Source organism: Astyanax mexicanus, chromosome 1 (assembly GCF_023375975.1).
Source record: "Astyanax mexicanus isolate ESR-SI-001 chromosome 1, AstMex3_surface, whole genome shotgun sequence".
Classification (NCBI taxonomy): domain Eukaryota; kingdom Metazoa; phylum Chordata; class Actinopteri; order Characiformes; family Acestrorhamphidae; genus Astyanax; species Astyanax mexicanus.
Genome location: NC_064408.1, coordinates 70,645,722 through 70,667,505, shown reverse-complemented (window position 1 = coordinate 70,667,505; position 21,784 = coordinate 70,645,722). Strand labels below are relative to the sequence as shown.

At 37.2% G+C, this 21,784-nt stretch overlaps 2 protein-coding genes across 3 annotated transcripts; one reads left to right on the top strand and one right to left on the bottom strand.

The window, feature by feature from the left end:
* Positions 1 to 1,236: 1,236 nt before the first annotated feature.
* nme6 (NME/NM23 nucleoside diphosphate kinase 6) lies at positions 1,237 to 11,099 on the top strand. The gene is made up of 5 exons (XM_015607684.3): positions 1,237 to 1,698; positions 3,887 to 3,989; positions 4,812 to 4,851; positions 7,510 to 7,670; positions 10,740 to 11,099. Exons 1-5 carry the CDS (start codon positions 1,606 to 1,608, stop codon positions 10,889 to 10,891), a joined length of 549 nt encoding a protein of 182 aa, XP_015463170.1. The 5' UTR covers positions 1,237 to 1,605; the 3' UTR covers positions 10,892 to 11,099.
* A 1,611-nt stretch (positions 11,100 to 12,710) lies between these two features.
* On the bottom strand, positions 12,711 to 21,035 carry baalcb (BAALC binder of MAP3K1 and KLF4 b). 2 transcript variants are annotated; one of them, XM_007256653.4, is made up of 4 exons: positions 20,881 to 21,035; positions 18,862 to 19,505; positions 16,195 to 16,382; positions 12,711 to 14,234 (listed from the first exon to the last, which is right to left on the bottom strand). In XM_007256653.4, the coding sequence occupies exons 2-4, from the start codon at positions 19,043 to 19,045 to the stop codon at positions 14,061 to 14,063; spliced, it is 546 nt and encodes a 181-aa protein (XP_007256715.1). In that variant the 5' UTR covers positions 19,046 to 19,505; positions 20,881 to 21,035; the 3' UTR covers positions 12,711 to 14,060. The 2 variants fall into 2 exon arrangements, with proteins under 2 accessions (XP_007256715.1, XP_049338410.1); XM_049482453.1 differs by having other exon boundaries at positions 18,862 to 19,094.
* Positions 21,036 to 21,784: the final 749 nt, after the last annotated feature.

Genomic DNA, 21,784 nt, shown 5'->3' with positions numbered 1-21,784 from the left:
CCTTTATTCAACATTATCTAATAGGGTTTGGGTAATGTTGAAATCCAGATATTGAATCAACATTCAATTTAAGGTTTTAAATGGTTGGGCTGAGCTCATCCACACTCCCCTCAAATAAAAATATTATTTAAGTAATTAAGTATTTAAGTAATTATTATTTAAATCTGTCTTTCACCTCTCTGTGGAGGAATTTTGGCCCACTGTTCTTAATTCAGACACATTGGAGGGGTTTCAGCATAAACTGCCTGTTTCTATGTTTCATGTTATCTTCATTTGTGACTGATAGCTCTCACTGGGATCCGCTGTGAGTCCTAAAGCTTTAAAAATGACTTTGTAAACTTTTCCATTCTAATACTGTAGATGATCAGTGACTTTGTTTTGTTTTCATCTGTTTTTGAATTCAATCACAGATAATTCATGGGGGCCTGTTTATAAATGATAAAATCATCATTTAAAACAGCCTTTTGCTTTTACTCAGGTTACATTTGTCTGATGTTAAAATTTGTTTGATAATTTGAAAAAAATATTAGTATGACAAAAAAAGCAAAAACAAAAGAAATCTGTAAGGGGTAAATACTTTTTCATGATACTGTAAATCTAGATAAGCTAAGATTGGAGGATTGAAGGTTCCCCAGTATGAATGCAGTAATATAGCACAAAGGTTGATAGTAAATACACAGCAAATAAATATTAAATAAGTGGTGATATTGCACATAGTGATGGCTATGCTATACATGGTGAATTTAATGGGGCAATAATTCCCCTGATTTTTGCTGACCACCTTCAACTCAAAAAAGGGGAGGGGCAGATTGGGTGGGAAACTGAGTGATGTATGGGTTTAGGAGCTGGGCAGGAAGGAATATTAATTGACTGATCTTCGTACCACACCATTCACGCCTATAGCACAGTTGAACCTGTGAGGGCGCTGCAGAGGCAGAAATTACCACAGAATAAGCGTTTTTTTAAAGTTAGGAAATGTTTATAAAACCTTTAAGCAGGACTGCTATGTTTTATAACTTCAAGAAACACATTTCAGCTATTACTAAAAACAATACTGGTTTTGAGTAGCTTTTTAAATATGGCACATAATTAACTTACTAACACAAAAAATGAGACTAGGTGAACAGTAGAAAAGGATTCCTGGAACTACTGCTTTCACTCAGTCTGCCGAAGAGGAGAAGGGGGCGGGGCTGGAGAGAGGTGCGTCACTGCTCTCTCACCTCTGATTGGACCAACCCGCTTGTTTTCGGAAAAGCAAAATGGCAGCGCTCATACACGCTAGAGAGTGTACTCTGACAGAGAGCGAATGAAACGAGCCACAGTTGATCAGCAGGTTTATAGTCTTTAGTTACTGTAAATGTATATCAGGAGCGATAGAGAGCTCTTCAGCTTTAGGGGCGGTAAAGTAGAGTACAGTACAGTACAGTACAGTAGAGCAGGTTATGTGAGGAGGGCAGGTTAACTCGGCTTTAATGCGGACAGTGCTGAACAGCAGCTGAACAGCTAAATAAACTCACCAAGCCCGCAGTGAGAGAGTCACAGAGCTCCGGTAGAGGAGAGGAGAGAGAGCGGGGTTCAGCGGGGTTCAGAGTAAATCTGGGGGTAATGCTGTTGAGCTCACTGAGGAGAGCGAGGGTCCTACAGCTCACCCTTGCGGTCATCAAACCGGACGCTGTAGCTCATCCGCTCATACTGGAGGTGAGACACTTACAAACCCCAGTACAAACACACCAAACCCCACGTGTAGCCGCGCGCGTGTTAGCGTAGGGGTCATTTTATATTTAGGGATCCTATTATTATCTCACAAATTAACTTTTTACAGTGTCTCATTGGACACACCTCCTTTCATTCAGTGTGTTTTCTTTCTTTTTATATATTTTTTTACATTGCAATTGTAATATTAAAGTACAGAGTACAGAAACACGTGGAATTATTTTGCAAAATTATTTTTAAATATTTATTCTAGATATCACTTTTATCATGGAGGACAGATCTCCACACTCTTGGTATTTTAATCTCAGTGTCTTCATGAGGTAAAATCACCTCACAATAGTTTTCTCAGCGTCTCGAAGGAGTTCCTAGAGGTGCCGAACAATAGCTGCGGCTTTTCCTTCACGCTGTGAAGCTCCAGCTCATCACAAATCACCTCAAATCACCATCTCAGTTGATCAGGTTTAGATCAGCGGAGAAAAAATAGTGGAGGAAAAACACTTTTTTATTGAATCTACAGTGTAGAAAATAAAATAAATAAAGAGCTAAAAAAACACTGAATGAAAAGGTGTGTCCAAACATTTGGTGGTACCGAACACCTCATGTAACCAAGTGTGTGTGTGTATTCTATATTTGTGGATATAATTATAATTTCCAAAATTAACCTTATAAAAAGTTTCAGTCAGTGTTAAATAATTCTACTACTAAATCTACGCATTAGTACGTTTCCACTATGAATAATAATTGATGTATATTTAGGCACAATTTGTTGATATTAACTAGCTAAATGACTTCCAGCCCACACATTATTTACCTGTCTTCACCTCCTGATTTATACATTCAACAAGGGCTTTGTTATTTTACATAAAATATGTATTTTCATTAAATGGAAAAAAATATATGTCCTAAATTTCAGTCAATTCTGATGGATAGATAGATAGATAGATAGATAGATAGATATATAGACAGACCTGAAGGAAATTTAGCATTCAGTAGCAGTTACCCAATAGAGATAATACAGCAGTTACACAATAATACAATACAATAAGTATGAAAAGTATAAAAAAATCTACACATGGTACCGCCAACCATAAATGCATGTGTCTCACTTATAGCAATAAGGCATGAATAAACTACAAATTACAATTATTATCAATAACTATAACCAGGAATTATAATTTATTACTATAAATAATACAGTCAACTATAGATAAAAATGGTCACTTAATACAAAGTGTACCAAAAATATATTTACAGCAAAAAACTGTGTACAATAAATAGGAAATATTAAAAGATATGCATTAGAATTTAACAGGCAAAAAGGCAGTGCAATGATGTGCAGGTATCAGCAGATATTTTGTAAAGTGTCTCGAGTGTCTAGGAGTGCAGCTGTACAGATGTTCAGTAAGGTGTGAAACCTATGATTTTGTTATATTATTTTTTATGGTTATATCGCCTACCCCTACTGTGTACATTTGCTTAATACCAGTATTTGTGGAAAAATGCTATTGAACAGAGAGAACAATGTATTCATTTAATTTAATTTAATTTAATTGAGAATTTAGCAGATAATCCATTATGAATCATCTGAATTCATACAGAAGACCTATTAAAAGGTGTCTGGATACTTTTGGAGAGACTTGTGTCCTGACTTTGTGGCTTGAGCTGAAAACCTGCCAGGCTGTCTGTAGGCAATTTCCGCGAACACGGAGAAAGCCTATTAACACTCATCTCAGCCTCAGCCAAATTTCATTTCCGCGCTGCACGGCTTCAAAGAGATAAGAGTGTCTTTAATTATCAAAGTTTAGAGGAGCGCATGGGCTGAGGTGCTGCGGCCTGGGGGCTTTCATCTGTGCAGGTGGATGCAGATGGAAATGAGTAGGGCCAGGCTATCAGACACAATTCAGATTGCGTTTGTGTTAAAACTGGCCTATATTTACACGCAAGATGTTCACTGCTTTGGACTGTACTAATTATGCTTGATTGATTATTTTGAATTGATCATTTATTAATTGAATATTTATCGGTAAACACTAAAATTATACAATTGTTTCTGCCTTAATAACAAATTTATTTAATATTTAATGTTTAAATGTGTCCTAAAAGTGGATAAATTGGATGTTTTGGGTATTTCAGCACTGTTTAAAATCACTGTACCCTTTTGCTTCCATTTAAGGCTCTTCATCAGAGAATCCTAGAAAACGACTTCCTCATTGTCAGAAAAAAAGATCTGATATGGAGAATAGGAGATTCTGAAAGGTTTTACGCAGAACATGAAGGTATGTGGTACAGTGTCTGGTACAGTGTATAGATTATGTGTCAAACTTAAAGCAATCTTAACGGATTAAATTGTTTTTAAATGTGCTAGTACAACTCTAGTTGTTTAGGGAGGTGAATAAGTATGAACATTGATGATTTCTGTTATTTTGTCCTATTTGTTGTTTGTTTCACAATTGTCTGTAAAATTAAATAATGCAAACCCTCAAATAATCCATTTAAATTCCAGGTTGTGAGGTAAAAAAAACTGGGATAAAAACTTTTGCAAGCCAATTTAATTCAGTAATGGTTAAATGTTTCAGAATATAACACTCATAACCACAACTGTATAAGCATTAGTAATTATTATAAAATATTATGTATTTCGAATGTTACGGCAGCACGTTTGGCAGGGGTTCTCTATTAGCTAATTTGCTTGCAGATGGCTTATTTACCAGTATTATTCAGAGGCTGATTAGAATGTAAACAACGTGACTACACAGTGACATCAGTTCCACTCACATTGTTGACTGTCTTCTGCGAGCATCTGTTTGTTCCTGAGGAGAATTGATTGACAGTAACAGTCATTAGTTTTAACAGCTTGAGGAAGAAGGACTTGTGTGATCTGTGGTTCTGGATCAGCAGATGAGTCATATCATCACAGTTCAGCAGACTCTAGAACAGACTCCTGATACTGAATCACCAGCGTTTGGAGACATTTGCCTGTAGGAGAGGCTGAGCTGCATCCTTTTGGAATGTAAAACTAGGTTCTGTGTCAGGTCATACATGGAGGATAACTGCTCACTTACTTGCAGACTGTTACTGTATCTATTTTTCTCTTGCAGGACGGTTCTTCTACCAGCGACTTGTTGAATTCATGTCAAGGTAAGTGTGAACATAGTCATGTAATTATCATTCCTCACCTAGTCTTCAGCAGCAGCAGCAGCTGTCATATGAGCCTATAGGGTGGTCCACGTCAGAGCTTAAAAGACTTTGAATTATTTTATATATATATATATATATTTTATTTAATCACATCAGTTATTAATACAGTAACTAGACTCATCATTAAAAATAGTCATAATCAAAAGGAAGTGTTGGATTGCAATTCTATTGGGAAGGAAGATGAAGGTTATCAGAAGCAATAAACGATTCTACATTTAGACTGATATGGGGAATATTTATCGAGCTAAACATACAGAAGACATACTAGATGTGTAGACATCGCTGCAAGACGTTGTAGAGGTTCCTAATGTTGTCCTGAGATGATTTATTCCATAATTTTATACTATACACACATTTTTAATCAGGGATAGGTCTGGGGGTGTGGCTGGCCATGGTATAGCATCTGTACCTTCAAGACAAGTTCTTCAGATGGCAGTAGTATGTGGGTGAGCATTGTTCTGTTGGAACAGAGCACCAGAGTGTGCATTCAGATGGAAAAGATGGTGGCAGGACCTTATTAGCATAACTTTGGGCTGTCAGAGTGCTTAAGTATTGAAGACCAAAAGTGACTTGGAATAGTGGCCTTCTGGACGTGCAGTGCATGACAACTAGTTGTTAATCTTTATACTAACCAAAGTGCCTTTACACAGATGTGTGGGTCATAAAAATATTTTGTTACTGAAGATGATCTGCTGTCATTCTGAGTCACTTCATGACTTTGGTGATGTTGCCGTGGTATTAATGTCTGTCATATTAGTAGTAATAGTCTGCATGCATGTAGTCATGTGTCATGCAGCCGTCTGCCAATGGTTTTGGCACTAACAGGATGACTGCAATTGGGATTGTTGGGTCACTTTATTAATGTACATCTTCTGGTGACTTCTTGTATCCACTGATTAAATTTGCATGACCCTATAGTGCACAAAACATTGTGAAGAACAACCCGCTTCCCAGGGCCCTAAAATGCAACCCCTCTTAAACCCTTCTAACAGCTTGAATTGCTTTCAAACTCTTCTTAGAAGCATACTTTGCTAGCAAAGGATAAAACCAGCAGAACAGCACGAGCTGACTTTGTAGTCAGTCAGGTACAATGTTAACTCTGGTCCTTACTTACGTCCCATTCACAGCCAAGCGTGAAACTTCAATTGTCATTTAAATCACAATTGCAAAGCCACCCACCAATTTTCATTCCTGTTGGTTTAGTGGGCTGCTATATTTTGATAATGACTGTTTGTACACTATTATTATTTTTATCACCTTTTGTAAATGCATGTTAGTGAGGGAAGTGTAGGAATAAGTAATATTCCACACCTGGTCCTGATTATGGAAGATGCACTATTAAAGGAGAAGCTTTTTGAGAAATGTAAATCAGTATTGTGAGGTGTTTTGTTCAGTTCATTGTTAAGACGTAATCTCTGCTTTCTGGTGGGCAGCCAAAATGATGCTTGCTATCAGTCTAGTTTAGCTAGTGAAAGCCTTGTTACCATGGCAGCCAGTCCTCAGGATGTCTCATTGCCTGTGAAAATAAGAATGGAATATCAGCATACGCCTAAAGTGACACCAGTTCAGTGTTGGTCTATACTGATATAATTTTATATCACAGTATGTTCTCAATATATCTTTTTATTACATTTAAAAAGTAAATGATTTTTACATGCTTAACAATAATTTGGATGTGCAGTTATTTGCATTTGTTATTTTTGTGTGTAGTTTGTACTCCTTTTAAAACAAAATCTTTACATTAGTACCAATTAAAAATGTGTTAAATATGTTAAAGTATTAAATAAGTGAAGAGTAAAAAATGTTTAATTCTAGAGACACTTAACAATTGAGTCAGAATTGTTCACAATGTGGTGATGATAATGAAAATAATCTAAAATGAGTTTAGAAGATTAGATTTTCTGAAGTTTTCTGCATTGTTTATATGGCCTATGTTATAGCTACTTAATATATTGCACTTATTATAAATAAAAGCAGCCATATATCCAACCAATTAAAACTTGATATTTTGTTTTAAAATTATAAACATACACAAACTTAATATGCAACATCCCAATTTTCTGGGCTGTCTGTTTCAGATTATGCCTATAATATAAAATTCTTTAGAATGTTTATGTTGCTGCAGTTGTATTTAGTTTATAGCTTATGTTTATCTTCCGTTCTTTTTTCCCTGCTGAATTAAATGCATTTCTACTGAACGAAATGCATTTCTTCTGAACTAAATTGTTTGCTGTGTTCTTTATATCATGATAAAATTGCACAAAATAGACTGTAAAATAAATAAATAAATAAATAAATACTTTGTGGCTGCAGCGACAGGTATATCTATTGGCATTGTTTCATATATGTAATGTTCATTATATACCAGTCTAATGTTAATTATTGACTCCTCATTCACTATCACAGTACAGCTTGTTTGCCATTCTGCTGTTTTTTTTTATCTAGTCCTGAGTGTACTCATTAAATTAAATTAACTTCTAATTTATCCTTTACAGTTATGTCTAGGCTTTTGTTTAAAGTAGTAGTGTAAAGTTTGTTCCTCACTGTACAGCCTATTGAGACATGGTAAAGATGGTACGTACCTTGTTTCCACCACAGTGGTCCAATGAGAGCTTATATCTTGGCCAGAGAGGATGCGATCACTCGCTGGAGGGAATTGATGGGTCCTACTAAAGTGTATCGGGCTCGGTACACTTCGCCGAGCACCATCCGGGCACAGTATGGGCTCACAGACACCAGAAACACCACTCATGGTTCAGGTATGCTTTAATATGTAAAATACATGACAAAAGGGGACATTATGCATCAGCAGAACTTTACATAAGCACTTGGATGCAATATGTATTGCTAAGAGGATGTTATTAACCTGAATACGAGTCACAATCATCTACATTAAGATCATCTGTGGGTTGATATAATGTCTTTGTTCAGACATCACACAGGAGCATTTATAGAGCGGGTACTGAGTAGGTCATTCATCTACTTATTATCTGAAGCACCCTCTAGACTACTATTTTCCATGATTACCTACTATTTTTACATGAGTACTTGCACAGATGCACTGATCTAGGCCTATCACAATAATTACATTATTTGTTTACTTAGCCTGTTATGAGCCATTAAAATGATTGTGAGCATGGTATTTCAATTTAGTATAAAACATATTTTTTTATTTATAATGTCTAAATGTCTAAATCTGTTTTTAAAAAGGCATGTACTAAATCTCTTAATCAATCATGGGTGTCCATGAAAAACAAATCAGCGTATCACTTGCCATTCCCTTTAAGGGCCAGGTGTGCTCTGACTGTGCTCTCGCGGATTGGTAGTTTAACGGTGCAGCATTTCTCAGCAGAGGAACCTGACCATCGTGTTCACAGCAATCTTTTTTTATTTTTTTATTCTGTTTATTGTTGATATAGATATTGAGTTTGCACACTACTGTGTGTCCGCGTGTGTGTAACGAGTGGGGGTGTACACAAGTTGATCATGCGCTCCTGTGTTGCCAATATAATAATGAACATCTAAGGGTGACTGTTGTCAGGGTTTTAATCTGTCAATAGTGCACCTGTGTTTTCTGCTGCCAAGATAGCAATACACCGGGGCGCCGAGTGGTCCAGCGGTCTAAAGCGCTGCCACTATGAGTGGGAGATTGCAGGTTCGATCCCCCGCTCATGCAGCTTTGCCATCAAGCTGCTGGCGCTCAGAGGGAGCACAATTGGCCCTGCTCCCTTCGGGTGGGTAGATGGTGCTCTCTCCCCACGTCACTCCAGGGGTAATGTCTGCAGGACAGGGCGTCTGTGAGCTGATGTACCGGAACCCGGCCGTCGCGCTTTCCCCCAATCATGCTGGCTGCTCGGCAATGCTGCAGCAGCTCGAAAAGAAAAGACTTTGGTGTGTTGGGGCATTTATAGGGATAGGGGGAGTCCTAATGAGTGGGTTGGGTAGGTGGTTTTGTAAATAGGGGAGAAAATTGGAAAAAATTGAAATAAAATTATTAAAAAAAAAAAAAAAATAGCAATACACCAGAAATGTACTTTAACACACCTCACTTCCAGACCAACACACCCATCAGCGAAGATATATTCGTATGCTCTGTTGATTTTTTTAACAGCACAAGGCTATATAGATTGTTGGCAGGGTGTACGATAGCAATTTTGAACACACAGGCTCATATATCAGTATGGCCTTACTGTCATACAAAAACCTTGTATCTCCAAATTGGTTATTGCAGGAGGCAGAGAAAATCATCATTTTTATAAGGAGTCAGTGAGTATTCTTTCTGGATTTCAGATGCGATCAGGTTCACATTATGTCAAAAAGTGAAGCACAAAAACAAAAACAAGAAAAGATACAAATACAGCAGTGCTGGTGGAGTTTTTCCAACACCATGTCCATATATAAGTCCATCAGTGACACTGAGTTGTTTAAAACTCCATCAGAACTGCTATATCTGATGCACTCATAGAACCACAACACACACAAACACACTAATCAACACCATGTCAGTATCACTGTAGCTCTGAGAATGACCAACCACACAAAAATAATAGCTGCTCTGTGGTGCTCTCTGCTGTGGGTTCCTGACTATTGACGGACAGGGTGAAAGGACGGTGATATAGTACCATACATTTTGCACTATAAGGCACGCTATTAATAAACGATTAATGGTCTATTTTCCATACACGGCGCACCGGATTATAAGGCGCATTTTTTGCGACATTGGTAAGGAACGGTTGTCGCCATGTTTTCCTTCTAAATCAGCAGGTCTGTAAACCTGTAAAGCTAAGCTAAGTTAGGTAAACCAAACTGTAATTCTTAATTCAGACAAGTCCTAATAACTGTTTATGTCGGCGAGTAAAGCGCTTCTGTTTATTTACAGTAGGCTTAGATTTTCAGATTTCCTCTAAAGCTGGAGCAGCATTAGTGGCTAACCGCTAGTGCTTAGCACGGTTAGCGGGTAATGCGAATGCTGTTTTAGCAGTGCTAACCAGGGTTAGCAGCAGGTTACAAACCAATAATGCTTACCTCTGAATGGCATTAGAGCTAGCTCTTAGCACGGTTAGCGGGTAATGCTTATACTGCTGGAGAAACTAAACTGTAACTCCTTTACTTCTCTTTACAACCTTACTGGTAAAATTAATACATTTCATTCATTAAAAGGTACAAAAAATACTGTATACAGAGAAACAGATACAGGACTACAATCTGTAAAGTGTCCCTTTATGATCAGTGGAGCTGAATAAATAAACAGTAAATGCAGAAACAAAGAAATGGTGTTCTGATTAGAGTGTGTGTGAAAAATAGCCATTATACTGCATTTTTAAACTCTGTTTACAGAAAAGTAAACAAAATAGCATGTGTATTCACTATAAAATTGTTTATTATATAATCAGATAAGAATAATACATCACGTTGTAAACAGAAAGGCTTTTTATGCCCTTGTGAAAGCTTTCTGCAGAGTGCTTCTCCAATGCTGAGTACGATGAAGCTCTATTACCTTGCTCAACACGCTAAGAATTGATTTCTCAAAGAAGTCTCATTGTAAATCTGCAGTTTATGCACGGCTCAGTGAATGGTTTCTCACAATCGCACACACACATCAAGTGGCTATACAGCCATCTTAAAAGTTTATTGTAAGAATCTGTAAACCAAGTGTGCATACATTACATTTGCATAAATTGACCTTGCCAGTGATGGCCACGAGTGCTTGTTTTTGCAGCTATTGACCATGTTCCTGTAATCTCTGGCCTATGAGTAATGCTGACTGCAGCAGTCCTCCTCTTTGTGCTTTCAGTTTGGCTAATTAAAGTTGTCTTGTGCTCTGACAGATTCGGAGGAGTCAGCCAAGAGAGAGATTGCCTTCTTCTTTCCGGAATTCAGTGCTGAGCAGTGGCTGGAGGAGGAGGAGCCGTGTTTTCGGGCAGGACACGCAGAATACGATCAGCACGGGCAAATCCATATGCCACTCAAACACGTCTGACCATCCATCTGCCTTCACCAAAGACTGGACTCATGCCCTTAAAAATTGAAAGCACTGCTTGTACTTGAATGATGTGTCTTTGTCTTGTCACATTGCTGTGGTGTGATCTCAGATCTCAGACCTGAATATTTATGTGAGCACTTGCACACTTGTACTGTTGTGCCAAAATAGAAGGTCCACATTAAATATGTTATTTTATTCAGTGTAAGATACAGCAGTACGGGATTTTGTGTTGATATTCAGTAGGCCTGAGTTTTAAAAAGGACTTGGCAATACGATATGTACCACGATACAGGGGTTTAGATTCAAAATATCACAATAAATTGTGATATTATAACCAAGGAAATTTGATGTAATTGTTTAAATCAGATTTTAGGAAAACCATCATAATATAAGAACACAATGTCATATTAATAAAATGTGAGACAAAAAATGTGGTTTTATGCATTAATAATAACAATTAACCACTTTCTGTCACCAAAAATAAACTATGTAGTATTCCAAAACAAAACATCAGGATAGATCAATATATCTGTTTTTTTTCTTGCACTGCTAATATTTTTATGTATTCTCTCAAGATGGTTTAAAATTGCAACATTATGTCACATTTTAAAGACAATATTTATGTCACTGTATCTCCTGATCAGTCTGTATTGGGGTCTGAATCTTTAACATGTAGCTTGACAATAGGTAAAACACAGTTTCCGAGTCATTTTACCAGTGTCTGGTAAATCTGTGTTCAGTGTTTTGGCTTACTGTTCTTTCAGAATTAGAGAGCTTATCAGAGTTCATCAGTTATATGTTTATACTGTTGTCTGGTTTTCTAAGATCTCATGGTCTAATTCATGTTAAACTAGAATAGTTATAAAGGTAGATCACTGTGCTTAATGCTTACAATTTTACCACCTCCAACTCTCTAACTCCAAAACTGACCTCACTCTATCCAGTGTGCCACAGTGTGTTTATGACCTGGTCACTTCATGAGTGTTGAATTTCTGAATTATACCAGGATAAGGCCAAGCCACATAAAAATACAAGTGTAAACACAGGCACGATGCATTTAAAACAGATACAAACCCAATCACTTAAAAACTACTTGATTTGAGGCACATTATAGCAGTGAAAACACACCCATCTCCTTGTCCACACAGCAGGTAAAATACAATCTTTTAGATTTAAAGAGCGAAAAAAACTCTGCACTTCAATATGTGGTGTTCAAATCTCCGATTTGCGGCAACCGACTCTGTCTGAACAACCAGATCAAAATTCATGGGACATAAAAAGAAAGGAAAAAGGAAATGAGAAGGAAAAAAGACAATGAATAGATGGGAAAATGGACAGCAGCAGTGATTTGTGGACTTAATTGGTGGAAAAACAAGATAACAGACCTCATACATTTTAGACTAATGTCTCTGTTTCAATAATATTACAAGGCTTGTGTCACAGCCACAGTTTTTTTAATGAATTGGCCAAATATGGCTGCAGATTGTGGCTACAGCCTCAAAGAAAAAAAAGAAAAACATGTCTTTTTTAGTGAGTATTTTTTTTTTGGTAATAGGCTCAGCTGCAGTCTGGACTTGTTCATAGCTCTTGAGATTGAGATGAGGATTAAAGTGAAACTTAACATGAAGCATTTCTGTCGTGCGTGCTACTTTCAAAGCGCAAACCATTCAGACAGATGTCAGATAGGTCTTCATAAACCAAAACACTAGTAATAATTCCTGTTAAACAAGAGAATTTGCACAAATCTGCGAGATGCACTACAAAGTGTAAATATACTATTCACATAAAGTAACTGGGGATTAAAGAAAATGAGAGATTTCATTTTTCAAATCTTTTTATTGGACAATTTAGACTTGTTTAATTTTACTCAGCACAAAATAATTTAAACAGACAAAAAACTTCTTTTAAAAGTGTATTCTAGAGATTCTTTCCTGTGAAGCATTCATAGTTTCAGGTTGATTTTAAAACTATCATTCACAATTATGAGTAGACACATACTGAATTTAAGGGAAGGTCAGGTAACCTGATTTGAGGCATCTTAGTGACAAAGGTTAGTGTTAGAGGTTTCTCTCTGAGATGATGAATGCACATGATCTGTAATAAGCATAGCAAAAAGGAATACTGATAGTGTAAAACACATACCTTTGGATATTTCTAACACAACATTCAAAACATGAATTGGTCATTTAAAAAAAACAAAAAGTTACTAAACTTAGCTTAACATGAAAATAGAATTTATGTTAAACAGAATTTATGAATAAAACAAACAATAGTACTCTTAGCACAGAACGGTGCTACAATATACCCTGTTCTATTGGTTCATGAATAAAGCCAGTAGACCTTGTAACTGTGGATTGATAACTGAGATGACCTTTATGATGATAATGAATACATTATCAAACCGTTCAAAGATACTCTTTATTAAGAGGATACTCCAGTTAATATTGAAGTAACTTTAGAGGTCACTTTTGTTTTTCTTGCCTCTTTGATTGTCCAATATGTGCCCTGTAGGGCTTGGCAATATGACAATATTTTATTGTATCATGATAAATGTATTATTATGAAAAATAATAGGTTATCAGTTCTTAAAAACACTGACCAACTTCACTTTTCATTACAGAAAGAGGAATTAATCCTGTTTAATGGGATGAAGTGGAGCACACTTTGTACTAAAATCACTGTATTTAAAATAACTGTGGTATATTGATTAGCTGTTTTCTAAGAATCTGATACAATGTCTGCAGCAAGATGTCTTTAAATATCATGATACAATAATATTTTTTTTACCATATCACACCAACCCTAGTACCCTGTATGTTACAATTTCAAAAAAACCTAGAAGTTTAAAACATTTTAAAATTTCAAGATCACTTCAAATAGTCAGCTACCACTATTACAGTACAGCAGTAGCAACATACATAGAATTATAAGTGAAAATATGAATTACGAATCAAACCTTTAGACCACTGAACTCAAAATAAATCCTAATAAAGTCCATCAGGCAGGGGCTGCATGTCCAAACACAGGCCTGTGTGCTTCAGATCGGACCTGCCTTCTGCTCTTTGGTCCACAGTGCTTGCTGTTCATCACAGTTTTCACAGGGCTGAGGATCTAAAGTGTCCTACTACTCCACTCCGTTTGAGGTGCCTCCTTTGGGTTATTGTTCTCATTTCAGCACAGCTTCTACTGCTGCTTCCTTCAAGCTATCCCGAGGTTTCATGACCTCGCATGTTGTGTGGGACTTCTCCTTGATCTTTCCACTCTTGTCCACCTGACGGATGCTCTGAGTCACTGTGATGGTCACCTGCTTGGTGGACATTCTGTTGTCTTGCCACTTGGTCTAGAAATTGAAATAAGACAAGAAGTGAAAGATGATTATAATGTATGACATTTAATCAAGATTTTATTAGAATTACTACATTTATACAAATGTAAGAACACATTTATGAGGCTTTCAGAAAAGGATCTTAAACATCTTTAAAAATAATGGAATTCGGGCTACGAGTGTGCCAGCTGGTTAAGCGCTGCCACTATGATCAGGAGATCGCTGGTTCAAATCCTGTTTATGTAGCTTGCCATCAGCTGCTGTAGCCCTGACAGAGCACAGTTGGCCTTTCTCTCTCTGGGTGGGTGATGTTTGATCAGCACAAGGCATCTGTGAGCTGCTGTATCAGAAACCGAGTCGCTGCGCTTTTCTCCGAGTGCGCTGTGATGCTACTCAGCAATGCTACATCAGCAGCAGTTCAAAAAGACTTGGTGGCTGATTTCTCATGTAACACAGGAGGTGTTGGGTAATTGGCCGTGTACATTGGAGAGAAAAAGGGAAAACAATTTGAAATAAAATTATTGCTGTATTTTTACGATTACATATGGTAGTCCTTCTGTTTCACTGTAAACTTTATTATCCTCCTTTCGCTCTGTTCTTCAGTTTCAAGCCCCCACAGGAAAGACCACCACAGAACACCTATTTCTTGGGCTGCACAGGTAGGATCCAGCTGCACTGCTGTGTCTGATCAATTTAGGCTACGTTCACATTACCAGGCAAAGGTGTCTCAAATCAAATTTTTTTGCTCAATGTGGCTCAGATCTGATTTTATCATGGCTGTGTGAACGTGCCAAATCGGATATGTATATGATCCATAAACATGCAACACGAACGTGAATGGTCAAATCAGAATTTATGTGTCTTTTTGCTTTTACACTGCGCTACGTGCTTCTCTCTCATAACAACACATCTCTTGGTGCAGTTGTGCAGTTATAGCTGCAAAAACAGCAAAAGCAAACCACCTGGCCCTTTTTTTACCCCTTTAACCTGAGCATGAACCAGCTGTTTACTCTCCACTCCAGCAATAGATGTTCCACATATGAGCTGCTAATGCATCCATTTCCCTTTATAAAGCTTGTCTCTCATCGTCCCTCAATTATGATGTTTTTGTTGTTGGTCATGAAGGTGACATTTATACACGCATCCTATATGTTCAGTGGAGCTGAAAAAATGGATAATGAGTGAAGAAACAAGGAGGTAATCATAATGTTCTCACTGGACTGTGTATAGTCTCCATAAAAAAGCACTGTCAATAGAATGAGACACACTGGAGCACATGTGCAAAAGGTCACAACATCTAATGTCAAACGATGGCTAGAGGGATAAATACACTTCAGTATTGGGCTGTGGTGGGTCTCATCTCATCATGTTTAACAGCTTAGTTCCTTTCCTCCATGTTTTAAAAGCCCAAATACTATCAGGTTGAATCATTTGAATAATCATTTATGATATGGAACTAACTATTCGATATCACTGCCTAAGCTCACTAATGCTCTTGTGACTAAATGCAAACAAATCCTCACAGCAATGTTTCAAATTGTAACACTGTTCTAGAAGAGTTGAGCCTGTAATTGCATCAAAAGGGCAATAAGCACCCTATTTTTTTCTTGATTTCTAAAAATAATTGATGGATGAACAGGTACCTACAAACCTCTAGTCGCTGTCCAAAGATAAACATGTACATTACCTCCATTAATTAGTTTTAGTTTACTACATTATTTTAACACACCTGCACTTTGTGTCAAAAATGTTATGCTGAATGAACCAGTTGAAATGCTCCAAAATGACTGGAAATGAAATGTAAGATTTTTTTTCTTTCTCTGCTTTGAAGCTATACAGTAGGTCTTTCTTGCAAATATCCAAATATGTATTAACTGTATGTCTAAGCAATAAAGCAATGAATCAATACAAATCACAGAGAAGTGCCTGATTTCTCAGAGATACTTGTAGCTGGCTTGAAAGTGAATAATCTTACAATTTCCTCAGTGCACAAGACACTTCTCCTCTGCACTGTTGAGCTCGGTGAAGACAGCTCTTCTTGCTGTGAGGTCAGTATGGAAGGTGTACTGCTGCTTTTCACATCACTGAGGCTGGCCTCAGACATGGCAGAACACACTTTCAGATACGCCTGAGCAGGAGATGGCAGGCCGTCATCAAAGATATCTATAGAACAAAAAGAGATGCAGAGATGGCTTTTGTCTTTATGCATTGAGAAACCACACTAATACATTGAGAAACCACACTAATACATTGAGAAACCACACTAATACATTGAGAAACCACTATACTGTTTGTGCTCCAGTTAATATTTGGGTAAACTGATGCATTCTAAATTTGAAATAACATTAGAAGGTTTCAGTTGTCTATTCCATTTTATTGTTATGATCTGTTATTAGGCTAAATGATACACTTTTCTGAGTATATCATTGGTTCATAAAAACACCAACCAACTAAACATTACAGAAAGTGTAATGAATAGGGGTATATGAAAATATCTGTATACATTTTCAAAAACACATTTTACATTTTAATTATTAGTTTAAATGTAAAGATTGATATTAGACAGCGGTTTATTTTGTGTTGTGTTTAAACCCAACCTACTAGATAAGTGCACACTAGCGTTGTACTCGGTCATTAAATCCCACTGTTCTAATTGGACAAAAGTAAACTATTCTTTTACTTATATTTTATAAATATGGTGTTTTTATACTATGACCATTATGTTTTTTACAATTTGATTTCACCAATTCCAATACATGACGATATATTGAATTATAACCTCTGTTTCAAGATACTTTATGATTTTTTTAAATGGTCAGCTACCATTATAGCAGTACAGTGTTGGCAGGGTTCTTGTACCATTTTAAATGTTACATTTAATACTTCTGAAGTCCTTTTTTAGACCACAATAAAAAATTTATTTAAGACCCAAAAATGTAGTCATATTTTCTTTGGAAGAAAATTTGTTGTATTGGAAATCAAAACAGCTAACTCATCTCTAACGTTACTATGTTATCTAGCTTGTTGCTAATGTTAGCTAGTTTGCAGCTAAGCTTAGTTCTTTTCCTTGTAACGCAGTTAACTCACCACTAATGTTATTATGTTAACATGTTAGCTAGCTCACCGCTAATGTTACTATGTTAGCTAGCTCTCCACTAACCTCAGTTCTCTCCCCAGAACTGTAGCTAGATAACTCACTGCTAATGTTAGTATGTTAGCTAGCTCTCCGCTAACATTAGCTAGCAGTCTGTTAACATTAGTTCTCTTTCAAGTACATTAGTTCTCTTTCCAATGTTACTTTCCAGTAACATTAGCTAACCGCTAAAGTTAGCATGTGCTTTCCCACCGACATTAAATGCATAGTCTGAAAATGTAAAACCTACAGCAAATTTACAGTAAATTTAAGACATTTTAAGACTTTTTAAGGAACTGCAGGAACCCTGGGTTGAGTTTCCCAAATAAGATGATTCTTAGATGGTTGAGTGAGCTTCACACTGAGCACTCTCTCTCTCTATGCTAACATTGTTAATAGTAAGATGCTTTTGGGAAACTGTGGCCAGAGGTAGCAAAGAAGAATGATGAGTAAGCATGTGAACTACAGGTCAAACCACTCAATTCAAAGGCTCAGACAGTGATTATGCCTAGTTGTAGACCATGTTTTCCTTTAAATGGAAAATCTCCATTTAAAATGAGGGGTCGTCCAAGAGTAGGCTTAATCCCTGTCTGGGAAACTGCCCCATCATGTTCTTCTAATAAAGTCTATTAGGCAGAGGCTGCATTTTCAATCACAGACCTGCCTTCTGTTTTTTGCTCTATGGTGTTTACTGTTCATCACAGTTTTCTGCCCATTCCCCTGACGGGCATAAGAGCCAAGATCTATTCATTAGAACTAAAGACGTTATTCTTTGTAAAAGCAAGTGAATAGGTACACTCGACTGTTTTGCTTTAGCTGTATGCACAATTCAAATGGGAGATGGATGATTCACATGCTTAACAGAGATAGCACACTGCACACCAAGCCAAGCCTTTGTGATGAATTACTCCTCAATAGGTCTTACATAAAGATAAGCCTGTTAAAGTTAAAAATACTGACATCTGCACACCTATTTAGTGAAATCTATTAGCCTATTAGAGGAAAAATAATGCTGAAGTGTACAGCTAAAGATTAGGCAGATTTTTGATCTTGTGTTGCTCACCGTTAAAGCCACCCTATCTTTGTGTGCTTTTCATGTATTTCATTTTGCTTGCATCCATTTAAGTATTTCCCTCATTGTGGCTGTGAGGTCACTGTAATAACTCTGCTTTTGATGATGAGGAGCTCTTATTGTGTAAAGACTCAACCATCCTCATGTAGTCATGAGTTGCGCCAGAGATGTAGCCATCTCCATGGCAACAGAAGCCTAGTAGAATAGGTTGCTTACAAGTTCTGGTGTCTTGGCATGCTTCCCTGTCATGGCGCTGCACATTTTCAGCCAAAATCTAGGTGGGGGGTCTATAAATCAAGGCTCACATGCTGACAAAAGGTCATGACGTGACAATTATCTACAGGCCGGGAACGTCTGTTACTTGTTTGTCAGGATCTGAAATCAACCAACTGGTCTACATACAGATAATGTCCAATATTCCCAAGAGCTCTCCTTACCAGGACTGGCTGTTTTTTCAGCTCCATAGCCCACCTCGGACGAGTTCTCTGAGGGGATGCTGTGGATCGAGGACAGGGGTATGTCAGCGTCTGTGCTGGTGAGCCAGGTGGATTCTGTTTCTTTGGTCCAGCTCTCCAAGTAACGCGGCTCCAAAGCATCAGTCCTAGAGCCTCCACAACCCATGGCTCCTCCTCAAACCCGGGGTTGGCAGTGACAGTCAGTGGGTTGGTTTCTGCATTGTTATTATTATTATTATTATTTATTTTATCTTGATATCAAGTAGATCAGTAAAACGTGATGCTTTGACTGGCAACATCTTCTGTTGTCCACACATGGTACTACATTTCCCCAAATATTTTCGTGCTCACTTAACTTATATTCGTACAAAATATACTGTTGCTCAGACTTTTGTTAAGGCTTTCTGCTCCATCAACTTGATAAAAATAGTCATTCAAATGTTTTGCAAGTTAGATTTTTTTAACAGTCCTGTGGTTTCTCTTTGTTTTAGGTCCAAAGCCTTTAAGCCGTTTTGATCTGTGACACCGCTGCTAGAAAAACCCTGGGCTTTAGAGTTCCTGATTGCCATTAGCTTTCCATTGATCACATTGAATTGTCAATGTATACACTGAAGTGTGGTTTCTTTCTGTGGAAGAAAAAAGCCATTGTTAGATATGCACTTACAGAGTTTTACACAATGTCAACAACAGTGATACTAATGCTAATGTTAAATAGCCTATGAACACATGTTTAATAGATACAAGAGTTAAGACAATACATTAGATGTGATGTAGTAAATGTGTAAATCATTTATTCTGAGTTACGAGAATGGATAAAGTAAGCCAATGCCTATTTAAATCCCTTATTTTTTTTATTTCTTTCTTATATTTCTTTCAGTACAAAAAAAGATGCTTCATGATAAATACATACAGTACCACACCTTCTCATTCATGCTTTTCTTTTCTTTATGTCTTTATTTATTTATTTCCCATGCGGTAGAATACTATTAAAGACATGAAAACAAAACAAAAGCTGGAGCTTTTCAGCGTGAAGGAGAAGCAGCAAAACTATTGCTCAGCACCTTTGGGAACTTCTTCAAGATGCTGTGAAAACTATTGCACTCTCCATCATGAAGACACTGAGATTAAAATACCAAGAGTGTGCAGATCTGTCCTCAACGCTAATCACACAAAAAGATAATCATTTTGCATGTGTTCCTGTATAGCTTTAATGTCTTCAATATTAAACTTACAATGTAAAAATCATAAAAAGAAAGAAAAGAAATTTAATGAGAAAAAAATGTGGCCAAACTTTTTTGACTTTTTAAATAATATATATTATCAATTGAATAATATAATAGAGGAGAAAAGAAAAAAAATGTCAGGGTCTCACACCTTATCTTCATGCTATATAAAGCATAGGCTGAAAGTTGCCATATAGTATAGAATTTACTGGCTTAGTACAAAAAAGCAAAAAAACCACTATTTTTTCTATATTTGTTCAAAAATATCATTTGTGTCTCATGAACATGTTTGTTATAATAAAAATAATAAATTCATAAATAATTAGAAATAATACAATTCAGCTTTGCTGTTGTTGTCCAAAGTAAAGGCCTACTGTAGGTTTAGACAAACCAATATATATATATATATATTTATATCAGGAAATGATGTAAACAGTGAGAAAGCTGTGTCTCTTACAGTGAATGTTATTGTAAACACAGATCACCACCACTGGATGGTGGACATCCTCCAGTGTCTCCTCCACATACATTTAACATCACTGTAAACAACTGACCGAGTGTCAGATTTTTTTTACTGCAGATTATAAACAAAAAAATCATATTCATTCATACACTGAGAAATAAGAGCCGTTCAGGAGAATCACACAGAGAGACAGACAGACAGAGAGAGATATAGGCTGTGTTTATAATGTTATGCTGATTAGAGCCACTCCACACACTGCTCTGTGACTCAGGGCTGAAGCTGGTGAAGCAGTAAGGTTTATAAATGATAACTTACTGTGATTTCTGCGCCTTTTTAGCCATCTTAAGCGTTTTTCTGCTGTAAATCCGAATCCGGCAATAGAGCTTCACAGCAGCGCTAATCAAACAGCAGCAGCAGCAGCAGCGCTCAGCTCCTCCAGCACGACACTCCCCCTCAGCCCTCAGTGTGTACGAGGAGCTCCCTCTCCCTCTCTCTCTCTCTCTCTCTCTCTCTCTCTCTCTCTCTCTTTTTCTACGTCACTCGTGTGTGTGGTGTATGTGTGTGAGTGTGTGTGGTGTATGTGGGCTTTTTTCACAGAACAGAGCGTGTAATTACATTTCAGCTCGTACAGAAAACCCTCGCCGCGCAGCCGAGACAAAGACGCGTGCAGTGCCCACGATCCTTCAGGTACCCAGCCAGCAAACACCCTCTGAATCATACCATAACTCTATAGCTCTATCTACACATTACAGCTAATAGAACACGATGGAAGTTTTAGACAGCTGAAAAATCTCATATGCTAATGACCAGCCAAAAAAGTGTTAAATAAACCAGAATATATTTTAGATTTTAGATTCTTCAAAATAGTAACCTCTTGCTTAGATGACAGCTTTGCACATCTTGGCTGGATTTTCTCAGTCAGCTTTATGAGCTAGAGTCACCTGGAATGTCTTTCAGTTAACAAACTGTGCTGAACTCGTCAAGAGTTCATTACTTAAATTTCTTGCTCCTCTTAAAGAAGAACTCTGGTGTAAAATGGATTTGTGGTGAAGTAAAACATGATAAAAATTACTTACTTTTGATGAATAGCCCACTTCCATTCTCCCACAGCATTTTGAGATCCAGAAATTTTAACAGTTTGTCCAAACACCCTTCAGACTGGTTGACACGGGGCGCTTTTTACACCATTATCCAGGCTCAAAGTAGCTCCACACCTCTT

Coding starts and splice junctions, on each gene's coding strand:
- nme6 (XM_015607684.3), top strand. CDS start 1,606: ATGCTGTTGAGCTCACTGAGGAGAGCGAGGGTCCTACAGCTCACCCTT. Junction 1,699..3,886: donor CTCATCCGCTCATACTGGAG/GTGAGACACTTA, acceptor CTTCCATTTAAG/GCTCTTCATCAGAGAATCCT. Junction 4,852..7,509: donor CTTGTTGAATTCATGTCAAG/GTAAGTGTGAAC, acceptor TTTCCACCACAG/TGGTCCAATGAGAGCTTATA.
- baalcb (XM_007256653.4), bottom strand. CDS start 19,045: ATGGGTTGTGGAGGCTCTAGGACTGATGCTTTGGAGCCGCGTTACTTG. Junction 16,383..18,861: donor TGAAAAAACAGCCAGTCCTG/GTAAGGAGAGCT, acceptor TTTGTTCTATAG/ATATCTTTGATGACGGCCTG. Junction 14,235..16,194: donor TCTTGTGCACTGAGGAAATT/GTAAGATTATTC, acceptor TTCAATTTCTAG/ACCAAGTGGCAAGACAACAG.